Below are 14632 nucleotides of genomic sequence, written 5' to 3'. Positions count from 1 at the left end.
TCCAACCTTCTTTACTTAACAGCGGATTCTGGACTCGTTTCTCTTTGTCTTTTCAGCATAGCTAATAGCTTCGGGCACTACTAAGATCAAAGATCCTTTGGTTCTATTCCCAAGCGGTAATATAGCGGGTATGATGTGTGGTGATTTTTTGGTAGCGGTTTGGAAGTGTCTTTGTAGCAAATGTAACTTTAGTAGAGCACTGACAGACCAGCTGTTTCGGGTCTTAAACCCATCCTCAGAGTGCTTGGAGCAATCAAATAGGCGGAAACACAATCATAATTTATTCAAGAGAAACATAGAAACCCAAATCCCATATAAAAGAAAACTAGTAAACATAGACCCAAACAGACACTTTTCTACCAGAGGATTTCATTGTCCGAGTCTTGCTCAGGCTGCAAAACAAAATCTTCCGTAACCTCCGGGAGTACAATAAGTGGATCCTCTGCTACTACAGCAGCCACTTTAGCCTTCTTCTGAGAGTTGGACTTGCCATTCCCTCTTTTCCGCTTTTGTACCCTCACTGCTGCTACTCGAACAACAGTAGGTTCCTTGGACCAACAATCGGTCCATTTGTGTCTGGACTTGCCGCACTATTGCACAAGTCAGTCTATGCACTCTACCAATAGGGAGTACCGGAAGGTCATACCTTCAAGCATACTTCTGCTTTCCTTCTTTCTTCTAGAATATCCCCCGGGATACCCTTCAGTTCCACCGCTTTGTCCTTAGGTCCAGGAGTCTTCTGAGGTCCAGAGGAGCTCGCAGCTTCTCTTTTCCTCTTAGGCTGCTGGTCCTTCTGAGCGGGAGGATCTTTCTTGGTCCGAGGGTGCGCTTTCTCAGCTGCCATCCCTTGGTACCTCTCATGGGTGTGCCCTAACTCTCTTAGAGCAGCTATCCGCTCCATCAAGGACTTTGGCTTGGGATTAAAAAGAGCCCAACTCATGCCTAGGTCTGGGAGGAGGGAATTATGAATCTTATCATCCACCAACTGACCCTCATAGCCAGTCTTCCACATCAGCTGAATGATAGTATTCAGGAAGAGGTCTATTCCTCCTCGAGCTGTGTGAGCGAGGGTATTCCATTGGGCTACAGCATCATCTCTAGAGATGGCTTCACCGAAGGCAGCTCTAAAAGCATCCACAAAGGAATCCCAGCGCTTCCATCTCTGATCCAACTGCACCGGCATCCCAGCAAGGCGGTTGGCGGAGGCTTGATCAATTGAATTGTGGTATGCCTCATACCATCGGATCGCTGCCTCACCTTCCATCAAGTTGCCTGCATATCGGATCTTAACCTCCTCAGAGGTAAATGACAGGCTCTCAATGGAGAACACATTCTCACATTGCCGGATGAAGGTCTCCACTTGCTCCGCTTTGCCCTGGAATTTGGAAGGTGGTGGTGCCTTTGGTTCTCTGGCCCTAGTGGAAGTAGAAGGGTGGGAGGTGGCCGGAGGTTGATACTGCTGGGACATAATAGCAAACAAGTCCTTCTGTTGCTTCTCCAACTTCTTCTTAAGATATCTCCGCCATCCTCTCCTATCACCACCTTCTGGTTCCGAGTCTGAACTGTCTGGATCTCCTGGAGCGGGAGCGCGGGCTGCTGGGGGTGGAGGGTTCTGATTTCCACCACTTCCTCCCTGTGCCTGAGCTGGAGGGGGAGCGGCGGCCGCAGCAGGAGGGGCCACAGGTGCTACTGGTGCCGGATTGCTGGCCAAAGGTGAGGTTGCTGCTGGTTGAGCGGCCCCAGACATGGTGAACCTTCCCGGGTTCCTGGCTAGTGGACTGGGAGGTCCTCGGCCTGCACCTGAGAAGAACTCTCCTTCATAGTCAAAGGATCGGTCAGTTCCTCCAAGGAGTGGGTGTACCCCACCGAAGCGGCTAGGTGGTAAGGGTGAAGCTCCCACCGCTGGCTGCACAATAGGAATAACTCTCCTAGTGGATCTGACCGGAAATGCTGCAAAGGGGCTGGCCTTCCGCTGCATTGTCCTGGTAGCTGCTCTGGAAGAGGACCTGGAGACTGGATTTGGTGCCGGAGTTGCTGGTCTGGCCACCACCAGTCTTCCTTCATCAAGGGCTTTCTGTATCTCGGCCACAAAGTCCGGTGGAGTAGCCGGGTTTGTCCACTCAATCTCCATGGCATCGGCATTCAGCTCATCTTTCTCCACATACTTCCGGAGTTCTTCCTGAACAGAGTTGACCTCCATTCTCATGTACTCAAGAGCTTCCGCCATCAGAGCATTCTGTGCTGCCTGGCGCTCTTGTACAATGAGTAGGGCCTGACTGCCCCGGGTCAACTGATTCTGCAGGCTGTGCTGGAGGTAGGTCTGAAGCTCTGTGAAGAATTGCTGGACGGAAATCTCGTCGGTATCCTGCCAAGCAGGCTCGCAACCGGGGATGTAGGTCTGTAAAGCGGTCCTGGGCTTCTTGACAAGCTGTGTCTGCCCAGTGGCATCAAGCTGGAGGGGCACCGGCTGCCATTCAATCTGCAGGGGCGCATCCGGAGCTGAGAGGGCGGACATTTTTGTATATAGGAAGAATAATCTGAAGGTGACTTGAGCCTTAAAGATTATCTGTAACGGGGGTCCTTTCTAAGAGAAATAGATTTGTATAGAATAGAGACGGCCGTGCAAGATAGACAATCAGGTTGCAGATTATTCAAAGATACTATCGCTAGAACTCAATAATCTTTAAGGGCTCTGCTACCGATAAGAACTTTTTGTTTTTCTTTCTGATCAAGACTCGAGAGAATCGGACTGAAGGGCAAGAATGAACCTGAGTACTTATACTCCGAAGGCCTCTATTCTCTGCTCCTAACTCCTTACTAAGTTCCGGTGGGCCTCTCCTCAGTACCGGAAACAATACCACCGCTACCCCGCTTTTCTCTAAGCGTCAGCGGGTGTTTTCCGATACCCAAGGCAACCACCCTTAGTCAAAGCCTTTGTAACACCTGCAGCCTTGGTTGCCACACAACCGAGGACCTGCATGAATGAGCTACCGCTCAGGTGTAAGCTTAATCATTGCTGTAGAGCTTTCGCTTATTGGAGACTTCCCTAGCATAGTCCCTGCCTTTCGGCGGACTTACAATGCTCGGAGGATACAGAGGATCACCGGGCAATCAGAGCTTCACTCTGGCCGGTCTTCTAGTCACTGGCGAGGCATAGACTCGTCAGTCATTGCTCCCATGAATAGGTCCCCTTCCTAGCGCCCGGAATGTAGTTACTCTAACAGCTGGTAGCTAACCACACTGCCGGTACTTGCATATCACCGTGCAACTGGCTTCTAACAATAACTCTCAGCATGTAACCGGGCCCTGTGTGTACTCATACACCAGACAGTTGAAATGGCTCCGTTACAAATGGTTTGCAAACTTTACTGAAGCCTTCAATAAAGCGGCGATAGAAGTTTGCAAATCCGAGGAATGCCTGTACTGCCTTGATATTCTCAGGGACCGGCCATTCCTTAACCGCCTCCACCTTGTCTTCTGACATAGATACTCCTTCTTCCGAGATATGATAGCCTAGGTATTCTACTTCTCGGACATGGAAGGATGTCTTATTGATCGAGGCACAGAGCTTAGCTTCCCTAAGCTTCTGCAGTACCTTCTTGACCAATAGCTCATGTTCTCTCTCAGTCTCCGAGTAGATGAGGATGTCATCAATATAGACAACTACTCCTTCATCCAGTAGTTCTTTTAGCACATCATTGATCATTGCCTGGAAAGCGGAGGGAGCATTACATAGACCAAATGGCATCACATTATACTGATACAGTCCATAGCGGGTTCTGAAAGCGGTTTTCCACTCATCACCTTCTGCTATCCTGATCAAATTGAAGCCGTTCTTCAGGTCTATCTTTGTGAAGATCTTGGCTTTGAACAACCTGTCTCTGAGCTCACTCATGATAGGCAGCGGGTACTTGTCTTTGACAGTGACCTTGTTCAAACCTCTGTAATCCACACAAATCCGCAATGTACCATCCTTCTTAGGAATGAACAATATGGGTGCCGCAGCAGGGCTGTTAGATCTAGAGATCTTTCCTGAAGACAATTCTTTGTCCAGGTACTCTCGGAGGGCCTTCAATTCTGGAGCGGAACATGGGTACAGCGGGCCAAATGGGGGAGCTGTTACGGGCATGCTAAGCATTTACGGGAGTGAGAGAAAGGCTAGAAGATACCCCAATACCCTTTGATACTAATGGCAACACCACTATCAACTCCGGTTCGCACCCACGAGGTGCGGTGCGATCGATATGCGACCAAATGCGGAGTTGCGGTTTTCCTAGTTAAAAAACACGTTTTCGACCCCAATAATAACCCCCGGAGCGTCAACCGCCGGAGGGGAGTGTTTTGGTACCGGTGGATATATGAGGGACAGCTGGAATCAATCGGATCGAAGATCGGACCGCTCGGAGCTAATCGGCGCAAGCTGCCAGCCGGCCGAGTACCTATCGGCGGTACCTGTGGGCATGAGAGGACTCTGCTATGTGGGAAAGCGATGTGGGAAGAGGCCTGAGTAGGTAGCCTTGCCGTCCGAGACCTCAGAATAGCCGACGCTGACGATTATCCACCAGACGGCCGATGGAGAAGAAACATCGACAGGGAAACGTGAATTAGAGTGAATAAATAGGTTGAGGGGTTTCAGCGGCTTTAGGAGTTTGGGTTACGGACTTAGGAGTTAAATGTACTTGGTTGTTTTTCAGGGTCTCGGGCATGCCCCGAGTGTATTCTGTATTATTAGTAGACTGAGTCCTCGAGACATAAGCGAGGGATATAAATACTGTGTCATTCACTGACTAGCCAAACCATTATCGGCGAAATCAGAGTCTTAACAATATAAATCGTTGATACGCGAGTTACAACTTTATTTGGTTATACTTTTGAAAATACTTTATTCTATCGTGACTTCGAACTCTACCTGAACTATTACGTCGAAAACGGTCGAACATCACACACTAACTCTAGTGAATCTTTGTTGATAACGTAGCTCGCGGGGCCCGTATCGGATCAAGGAGAATCATACTCGGCGTTGACTGAAGAGACCTTGGAGACTTCTACCTTTGTAGCTGTTAGCCGAACTCTGAGCTCTGCGTAGTGTACTCTTGTGGTCTGGTACGCATCCCTCACAGTATATTGTTACTCACAAGTTCACTTGGAGTAACGAAGTCACCTCGAAAAGAAGAACTATCATCGTTATCCCCTATCACAATGACTACCCGAAGGGATAATTACTTCATAGATACCTCGGCCGTAACTGAGGAGGCCGGAGGAGAGGATTCTATGGTGATATCAAGGGCTGCTAGCCCAGACCCCCTACTTACGGGAGGACCCTCCACACAAACTAGGCAATCGAGTAAACGCTCTGCTCAAGCCTAGTTCGTGAGGAACATGCAGGAGTTTTTGGATACCCATGAGGCACAAATGAGGTATCTTGGTGCAGCTGGACAGGCCGTTTGGCAGCAGCTACAAAACCTCCAGGAACAAGTCCAAGGGAGTGGGCAAATCCTGGACAAGAAGGTACGACAAGAAGCCATTGCCCAAAAACAACATCTGGAATCGCTCTTTGAACTCGTCTCCAGTGTCCAACAAGTACATGAAGCTGCACGAGCCGCCGACCACAAGGTTCTGGAGCAAAGTCATCTGCAAACCCAGAACCAGTTACAGGAGGCGGAGCGACAACTGAGGATGGTAAGAGAAGAGCGAGAGCAGGAAAAAGGGGAGCAACGAGCTTGGTTTGCGGAATTCAAGCGGTCCGATGCGGAAAGAAACCAACGGATAGCCGAGATGGAGGAACTACTGCGACAACATCTGTCAGTAGCACCTTCCGTGGCAAGTGCTCCCTTAGATCCTAATGCACCCCGAACGGTTCCTGTTGGCAATGGCAAGAAACCCGAAAATGCTGGCCCAGTAGGAGGAAACGCTGGTCCAGTAGAAGGGAATGGAGGCAGGCAACCGGAGGATGCCGGCCCAGTGCAGGGCAATAATGGCAGAGGACCGGTGGGAGCTGCTCCAGTTGGCGGGAATGGTGGGAATCAACCTCCACAAAACCCACCAAGAGGAAACGTTGGGGGAGACCCAGAACCTTCCGACGACGATGACGACGATAACAGTGAATGGTCGCACGGTCGGAAGAATTGGAGAAGGAACCGAGGCGGGAACCGGAATTCGGCGCCGCCTGAAGACGACGATATGGTAGATTCGCTTGCCAAAATACCCTTTGAGTTCGATAATGCCAGGAAGCATAACCTGCGGCATTGGCTCATGGAATGCGAGATCTACTTTGAGCAGAAGCCCAAGAAGTTCCGAACGGACAGGAACAAGGTACTGTTCGCTGGAACGTATACGTGTGGGTTGGCAAAGGAATGGTTCATGGAATACATCGAGACCAAGATGCTAGGACCGGCAGCCGCGGACTACGCCACTTGGACTCGGTTCCGTCAGGAGATTAGGAAACGCTTCTTAAGTACTCAGGAGGCTATGGAAAACGCGATGAAGATGCAGCAGTTTAAGTACTCTGCTAACATCGGGGACTACCTGACAAGAATGGAGATCATGAACCAGCATGCTCAGATGAAAGGAGCATCCTATCGCGCCGCCTTGCTCCAAGGACTACCAAATGAAATCCGGGAGCGCCACTCACGCTTCGATCCAACCGAGGACGACTCCGAGTACATCCAACAGTTGGAACGAGCCGGTAAGGCTCATGAGGCCTATCAAGAGCAGATGAAGATGTTGGGGAAAGCGGAGTCGAGAGGAAGGGAGACGAATAATGGTGGGAACTCGCGGCAAAAGGAGAAGGGGTTTAAGATCAAGGGGAGGGCTCAGACCGAGGAGAAAGAGAAAGGGCAAGATAAGAAGAGCACCAGCAAGAACAAGTCGGGGAATAAGCCAATATACCACGTGTAACGGAGCCATTTCAACTGTCTGGTGTATGAGTACACACAGGGCCCGATTACATGCTGAGAGTTATTGTTAGAAGCCAGTTGCACGGTGATATGCAAGTACCGGCAGTGTGGTTAGCTACCAGCTGTTAGAGTAACTACATTCCGGGCGCTAGGAAGGGGATCTATTCATGGGAGCAATGACTGACGAGTCGATGCCTCGCCAGTGACTAGAAGACCGGCCAGAGTGAAGCTCTGATTGTCCGGTGATCCTCTGTATTCCTCTGAGCATTGTATGACCGCCGAAGAGGCAGGGACTATGCTAGGGAAGTCTACAATAAGCGAAAAGCTCTACAGCAAGATTAAGCTTACACCTGAGCGGTAGCTCATTCATGCAGGTCCTCGGTTGTGTGGCAACCAAGGCTGCAGGTGTTACAAAGGCTTTGACTAAGGGTGGTTGCCTTGGGTATCGGAAACACCTGCTGACGCTTAGAGAAAAGCGGGGTAGCGGTGGTATTGTTTTCCGGTACTGAGGAAAGGCCCACCGGAACTTAGTAAGGAGTTAGGAGCAGAGAATAGAGGCCTTTGGAGTATAAGTACTCAGGTTCATTCTCGCCCTTCAGTCCTGTTCTCTCGAGTCTTCAATCAGAAAAGAAAAACCAAGTTCTTATCGGTAGCAGAGCCCTTAAAGATTATTGAGTTCTAGCGATAGTATCTTTGAATAATCTGCAACCTGATTGTCTATCTTGCACGGCCGTCTCTATTCTATCCGATTCCATTTCTCTTAGAAAGGACCCCCGTTACAGATAATCTTTAAGGCTCAAGTCACCTTCAGATTATTCTTCCTCTATACAAAATGTCCGCCCTATCAGCTCCGGAAGTGCCTCTTCAGATTGAATGGCAGCCGGTGCCCCTCCAGCTTGATGCCAACGGGCAGACACAGCTTGTTAAGAAACCCAGGACCGCTCTACAGACCTACATCCCCGGTTGTGAGCCTGCCTGGCAGGATACCGACGAGGTTTCCTTCCAACAGTTCTTCACAGAGCTCCAGTCCTACCTCCAGCATAGCCTGCAGAATCAGTTGACCCGAGGCGGTCAGGCACTGCTTCTTGTGCAAGAGCGCCAGGCAGCACAGAATGCTCTGATGGCAGAAGCTCTTGAATATATGAGGCATGAAGTCAACTCTGTCCAGGAAGAACTCCGAAGGTACGTGGAAAGGGATGAATTGGCAGCCGATGCCATGGAGATTGAGTGGACAAACCCGGCAACTCCGCCAGATTTTGTTGCCGAGATTCAGAAAGCCCTTGATGAAGGAAGGCTAGTGGTAGGGAGACCAGCAACTCCGGTACCAAATCCAGGCTCCAGGTCCTCGTCCAGGGCGGCCACCAGGACAATGCAGCGGAAGACCAGTCCCTTCTCAGCATTTCCGGTCAGATCCACTAGGAGAATTGTTCCTATTGTCCAGCCAGCGGTGGGAGCATCTCCCTTACCTCCTAGTCGCTTTGCAGGAGTAAATCCATTTCTTGGATTAGCCGACCGATCTTTTGACTATGAGGGAGAACTCTACCCAGGTGCAGGCCGAGGACCTCCCAGTCCGCTAGCCAGGAATCAAGGAAGGTTCACCATGTCCGGGGCCGCTCAACCAGCAGCAACCTCACCACTGGCCAGCAATGTGGCACCAGTAGCACCTGTGGCCCCTCCTGCTGCGGCCGCCGCCCCCCCCCAAGCTCAGGCACAGGGTGGAAGTGGTGGGAACCAGAACCCTCCGGCCCAAGCACAGGGTGGAAGTGGTGGAAACCAGAACCCTCCGCCTCCTGTGGCCCGTGCTCCTGCTCCTGGAGACTCAGACAGTTCTGACAGCTCCGATTCGGAACCAGAAGGTGGTGATAGAAGAGGCTGGCGGAGATATCTTAAGAAGAAGTTGGAGAAGCAGCAGAAGAATTTGTTGGCTATGATGTCCCAGCAGTTCCGACCTCCGACCGCCTCTCCCTCTTCCACAACGACCAGGGCCCGAGAACCAAAGGCACCACCACCCTCCAAGTTCCAGGGCAAAGCGGAGCAAGTGGAGACCTTTATCCGGCAATGTGAGAATGTGTTCTCCATTGAGAGTCTGTCCTTCACCTCTGAGGAGGTTAAGATTCGATATGCCGGCAACTTGATGGAAGGAGAGGCAGCGATCCGATGGTATGAGGCATACCATAATTCGATTGATCAAGCCTCCGCCAACCGCCTTGCTGGAATGCCGGTGTCTTTGGATCTGAGATGGAAGCGTTGGGATTCCTTTGTGGATGCTTTTAGAGCTGCCTTCGGTGAAGCCATCTCCCGAGATGATGCTGTAGCCCAATGGAATGCCCTAACCCACACGGCTCGAGGAGGAATAGACCTCTTCCTGAATACTATTATTCAGCTGATGTGGAAGACTGGCTATGAGGGCCAGTTGGTGGATGATAAGATTCACAATTCCCTCCTCCCGGACCTAGGCATGAGTTGGGCTCTTTTTAATCCCAAGCCAAAGTCCTTGATGGAGCGGATAGCTGCTCTAAGAGAGTTAGGGCATACACACGAAAGGTACCAAGGGATGGCAGCTGAGAAAGCGCACCCTCGCACCAAGAAAGATCCTCCTGCTCAGAAGGACCAGCAGCCTAAGAGGAAAAGAGAAGCTGCAAGCTCCTCCGGACCTCAGAAGACTCCTGGACCTAAAGACAAAGCGGTGGAACTGAAGGGTATCCCGGAGGATATTCTAGAAGAAAGAAGGAAAGCAGAAGTATGCTTGAAGGTATGACCTTCCGGTACTCCCTATTGGTAGAGTGCATAGACTGACTTGTGCAATAGTGCGGCAAGTCCAGACACAAATGGACCGATTGTTGGTCCAAGCAACCCACTGTTGTGCGAGTGGCAGCAGTGAGAGTACAAAAGCGGAAAAGAGGGAAGGGTAATTCCAACTCTCAGAAGAAGGCTAAAGTGGCTGCTGTAGTAGCAGAAGATCCGCTTGTTGTACTCCCGGAGGTTACAGAAGATTTTGTTTTTCAGCCTGAGCAAGACTCGGACAATGAAATCATCTGGTAGAAAAGTGTCTGTTTGAAGTCTATGTTTACTAGTTTTCGTTTATATGGGTTTTCGGTTTATTGTTTCTCTTGAATAAAATATGATTGTGTTTCTGCCTATTTGATTGCTCTAAGCACTCTGAGGATGGGTTTAAGACCCGAAACAGCTGGTCTGTCAGTGCTCTACCAAAAGTTACATTTGCTACGAAGACACTTCCAAAAACGCTACCAAAACTACACATCATATCTGCTATAACTTCGCTTGGGAATAGAACCAAAGGATCTTTGATCTTAGTAGTGCCCAAAGCTATTAGCCATGTTGAAAAGACAAAGAGAAACGAGTTCGGAACCCGCTTTTAAGCAAAGAAAGCTGGAATCAAGGCTTCCTTCTTTACCAGTACATGGAAAAAGACCTATACTGAAGGCAGGACTGTCATGGACAGTCAAAGGAAAGGATGAAGGCGCCCAAGGGTCTTTCCTGTTTGACACCGGTTGTACAGGAGCAATCCTCAACCAGAGTTTTGTCAGGAAACATGGAATTCCCTTAGTGCGGCGGGATCAACCACTGACAATGTTTGATGCTCAAGGAGATGTCATGATGGGAGGAGGTGAGTATTATACTCACCCGGTCCGTATGACTATGGGAGATCATAAGGAGACACTCCGATGGGAGGTGGCTACTTTGGAAGAAGGAATGACCGGTTATCTGCCAATTAGTTGGGCAAGGAAGCATAACCCGGATATCAATTGGGAACTCAACACCATGAGCTGGAGGAGTGACTACTGCAAGCAGAATTGTCTCCCAGCGGCCACCAAGATTGAACTGATCTCTCCATACCAGATGTTGGAGGAAGAAGAGACAGTCTATCAATTGGTTGGTGCAGTATGGCATGATGAGGACGGAGGTGATATTGCTGAGAAAATACACCACCTATACCGGGAATGGGCTGATGTGTTCAGTCAAGAGAGAATTGAGGAAATGCCGCCGCATTCCCATAATGATTTGAAGATCAAACTCTTGCCTGGGACCGCTCCCCCATTTGGCCCGCTGTACCCATGTTCCGCTCCAGAGTTGAAGGCCCTCCGAGAGTACCTGAACAAAGAATTGTCTTCGGGAAAGATCTCTAGATCAAACAGCCCTGCTGCGGCGCCCATATTGTTCATTCCTAAGAAGGATGGTACATTGCGGATTTGCGTGGATTACAGAGGTTTGAACAAGGTCACTGCCAAGGACAAGTACCCGCTGCCTATCATGAGTGAGCTCAGAGATAGGCTGTTCAAGGCCAAGATCTTCACAAAGATAGACCTAAAGAACGGCTTCAATTTGATCAGGATAGCTGAAGGTGATGAGTGGAAAACCGCTTTCAGAACTCGCTATGGACTGTATCAATATAATGTAATGCCGTTTGGACTATGCAACGCTCCCTCCGCCTTCCAGGCAATGATTAATGATGTGCTAAAGGAACTACTGGATGAAGGAGTGGTTGTCTATATTGATGACATCCTCATCTACTCGGAAAATGAGAAAGAGCATGAGCTACTGGTCAAGAAGGTCTTACAGAAGCTTAGGGAAGCTAAGCTCTGTGCCTCGATCAGTAAGACTTCCTTCCATGTCCGAGAGGTAGAATATCTGGGCTATCATATCTCAGAACAAGGAGTATCTATGTCAGAAGACAAGGTGGAGGCAGTTAAGGAATGGCCGGTCCCTGAGAATATTAAGGCGGTACAGGCATTCCTCGGATTTGCAAACTTCTATCGCCGCTTTATTGAAGGCTTCAGTAAGGTTTGCAAACCATTAACTGACCTCCTGCAAAAAGACAAAAAATGGTATTGGACGGCAGCACATGAGCAGGCCTTTGAAGAACTCAAGGGGCTGTTCACAAGCGCTCCAATCCTTCTTCATTTTGACCCTAGTAGGAGGACGGTGGTCGAGACAGATGCCAGTGATTTTGCCAAGGAAGCGGTGCTCTCTCAGTATGGGAATGATGGGAAGCTACATCCGGTGGCATTCTATTCTAAGAAATTCTCCCCTGCTGAGATCAACTATGACATTCATGATAAGGAAATGGGAGCTATTGTAGCCTCTTTCCGAGAATGGGAACACATGCTCAAATCTTGCGAGCAAGAAATCACGGTTTTCACAGACCACAAGAACTTGGAGTATTTTAATTCTACCAAGATTCTCACTAGGCGGCAAGCTAGATGGTCTGAAGACCTCGCAGGCTACAATTTTAAAGTTGTCTACAGACCGGGAGAAAAGAATGGCAAGACTGATGTGTTATCTAGGCGCTGGGATCACCGCCTTGGAGAGGGAGGTGAAACTCTGCAGCCGGAGCCACAGATCTTTTTTAGGCCAGGTCAATTGGTTTTGGATCCTGTAAAGCTAGCGGCTGTCAGGGTTAATCAATTGCAGAATACGTTCTTAGAGCGCTTATATACGGCTGCTAAAGAGGATAGTTTCTGGCAGGAATTGCACCGCTCTCTGGTTGAAAGGAAACCGAATTTGGACCAGAACTTGTCGGTCAAGAACGGTCTTATCTTCTACAAGAATAGATGGTATATACCCAAAGACAAGAAGCTTCAGATGGAAATACTGTCCGATACCCATGACTCTAAGGTGGCTGGTCATTTTGGCCAATTTAAGACACTAGAGCGGGTGAAAAATAACTTCTTTTGGCCCAACATGGATAAGGATGTTGAGGAATATGTCCGGAGCTGTGACAGCTGCCAGAGGAATAAGACCTCAAGACACAAGAAGTTTGGTATGCTCCAACCGTTGGAGATACCCTATCGGCCTTGGACTTCCATCTCTATGGACTTCATTGTGGGATTACCGGAATCTAGTGGGTTTACAAAGATCTGGGTAATAGTGGACCGTTTTTTGAAGATGGCACACTACATCCCTCTTCTTACCCTCAATAAAACGGAAGATTTGGCTAAGCTGTTCTTGAAGGAAGTTTGGAGACTCCATGGTTTACCTGATGACATAGTCTCGGACAGAGATAGTAGGTTCATCTCTCACTTTTGGCAATCTCTCATGAGCCTTCTCAATGTGAAGCTGAAGATGTCCACTTCTTTCCACCCCCAAACGGACGGTCAAACAGAAAGAGTTAATCAGACCCTGGAACATTACTTGCGGAGTTATTGTTCATATCAACAGGATGACTGGGCAGAACTCTTGCCTTTGGCAGAGTATGCATATAACTCGGCGGTCTCTGAGTCTACCAAAGTATCGGCTTTTTATGCCAACTATGGATATGAACCCAGGACCAACTGGCCGGCCCCAAAGGAAGGAGTAGAATGGAACAATCCAGCAAGCGAGGTCATGATATCTCAATGGGAATCTATCTGGCAGGCTATGAATGCCAGCTTGGGTAAAACTAGATTAAGAATGGCTCGGTGGTATGATGCACATGCCCTAGCACCGCCTGAAATCAAGCCCGGAGATGAAGTTATGTTGGACCGGCGCAATGTGCAAACAAAGCGGCCTTTGGGAAAACTGGATCAGAAGAAGATGGGACCCTTTAAGGTCTTGGAAGCTATTGGTACCCGTGCCTACAAGCTCTCTCTTCCCCCCCAAATGGGAATCCACCCGGTCTTTCATGTTTCTCTTCTGGAACCTTACCGAGCACCGGTAGATCCTGAGAGAAGGGTTCCTGTACCGGAGCCTGAAGAGATTGAAGGAGAACAGAACTGGGTTGTCCGAGAGGTAGCTGATAGCCGGGTCAATAAGAAAAAAAGACGAGTGGAATACTTAGTGCTGTGGGAAGGTTATGAGAACGAGGATGCTACATGGGAACCTTGGGAGCATCTTAAGAAGAGTGCCGAAGAAGCCCTTCGAGATTTCCATATGAGGTATCCCAAGAAACCCAAGGACAAGCGGATTGTTGGGGTGTAGATTTTTTCCTTTGGGTTTTTCATTCCCTTGCATATCACGGAGTTTCTTGTCAAATAGATTGAATGGTAATAGAATGGTTATAGATCTCGGAGACCAAGATCCTGGAAGAGGGGAGTGGTGTAACGGAGCCATTTCAACTGTCTGGTGTATGAGTACACACAGGGCCCGATTACATGCTGAGAGTTATTGTTAGAAGCCAGTTGCACGGTGATATGCAAGTACCGGCAGTGTGGTTAGCTACCAGCTGTTAGAGTAACTACATTCCGGGCGCTAGGAAGGGGATCTATTCATGGGAGCAATGACTGACGAGTCGATGCCTCGCCAGTGACTAGAAGACCGGCCAGAGTGAAGCTCTGATTGTCCGGTGATCCTCTGTATTCCTCTGAGCATTGTATGACCGCCGAAGAGGCAGGGACTATGCTAGGGAAGTCTACAATAAGCGAAAAGCTCTACAGCAAGATTAAGCTTACACCTGAGCGGTAGCTCATTCATGCAGGTCCTCGGTTGTGTGGCAACCAAGGCTGCAGGTGTTACAAAGGCTTTGACTAAGGGTGGTTGCCTTGGGTATCGGAAACACCTGCTGACGCTTAGAGAAAAGCGGGGTAGCGGTGGTATTGTTTTCCGGTACTGAGGAAAGGCCCACCGGAACTTAGTAAGGAGTTAGGAGCAGAGAATAGAGGCCTTTGGAGTATAAGTACTCAGGTTCATTCTCGCCCTTCAGTCCTGTTCTCTCGAGTCTTCAATCAGAAAAGAAAAACCAAGTTCTTATCGGTAGCAGAGCCCTTAAAGATTATTGAGTTCTAGCGATAGTATCTTTG

At 49.3% G+C, this 14632-nt stretch overlaps 2 protein-coding genes across 2 annotated transcripts; both read right to left on the bottom strand.

The window, feature by feature from the left end:
* Positions 1–360: 360 nt before the first annotated feature.
* On the bottom strand, positions 361–2515 carry H6S33_006374 (uncharacterized protein; the record flags this gene model as incomplete). The annotated part of the gene is made up of 2 exons (XM_044837717.1): positions 361–590; positions 647–2515. Coding segments are annotated over 2 exons (2099 nt in total), but the record flags the coding sequence as incomplete, so codon positions are not given.
* Positions 2516–3316: 801 nt separating this feature from the next.
* On the bottom strand, positions 3317–4129 carry H6S33_006373 (uncharacterized protein; the record flags this gene model as incomplete). Its single annotated transcript, XM_044837716.1, has 1 exon — positions 3317–4129. The coding sequence occupies one exon, from the start codon at positions 4127–4129 to the stop codon at positions 3317–3319; it is 813 nt and encodes a 270-aa protein (XP_044689900.1).
* Between the last annotated feature and the right edge of the window lie 10503 nt (positions 4130–14632).

The sequence above is a fragment of the Morchella sextelata genome (assembly GCF_020137385.1).
Source record: "Morchella sextelata strain SCLS chromosome Unknown scls_20, whole genome shotgun sequence".
In the NCBI taxonomy this organism is placed as follows: Eukaryota; Fungi; Ascomycota; class Pezizomycetes; order Pezizales; family Morchellaceae; genus Morchella; species Morchella sextelata.
This window is presented reverse-complemented; position numbering and strand designations above follow the sequence as displayed.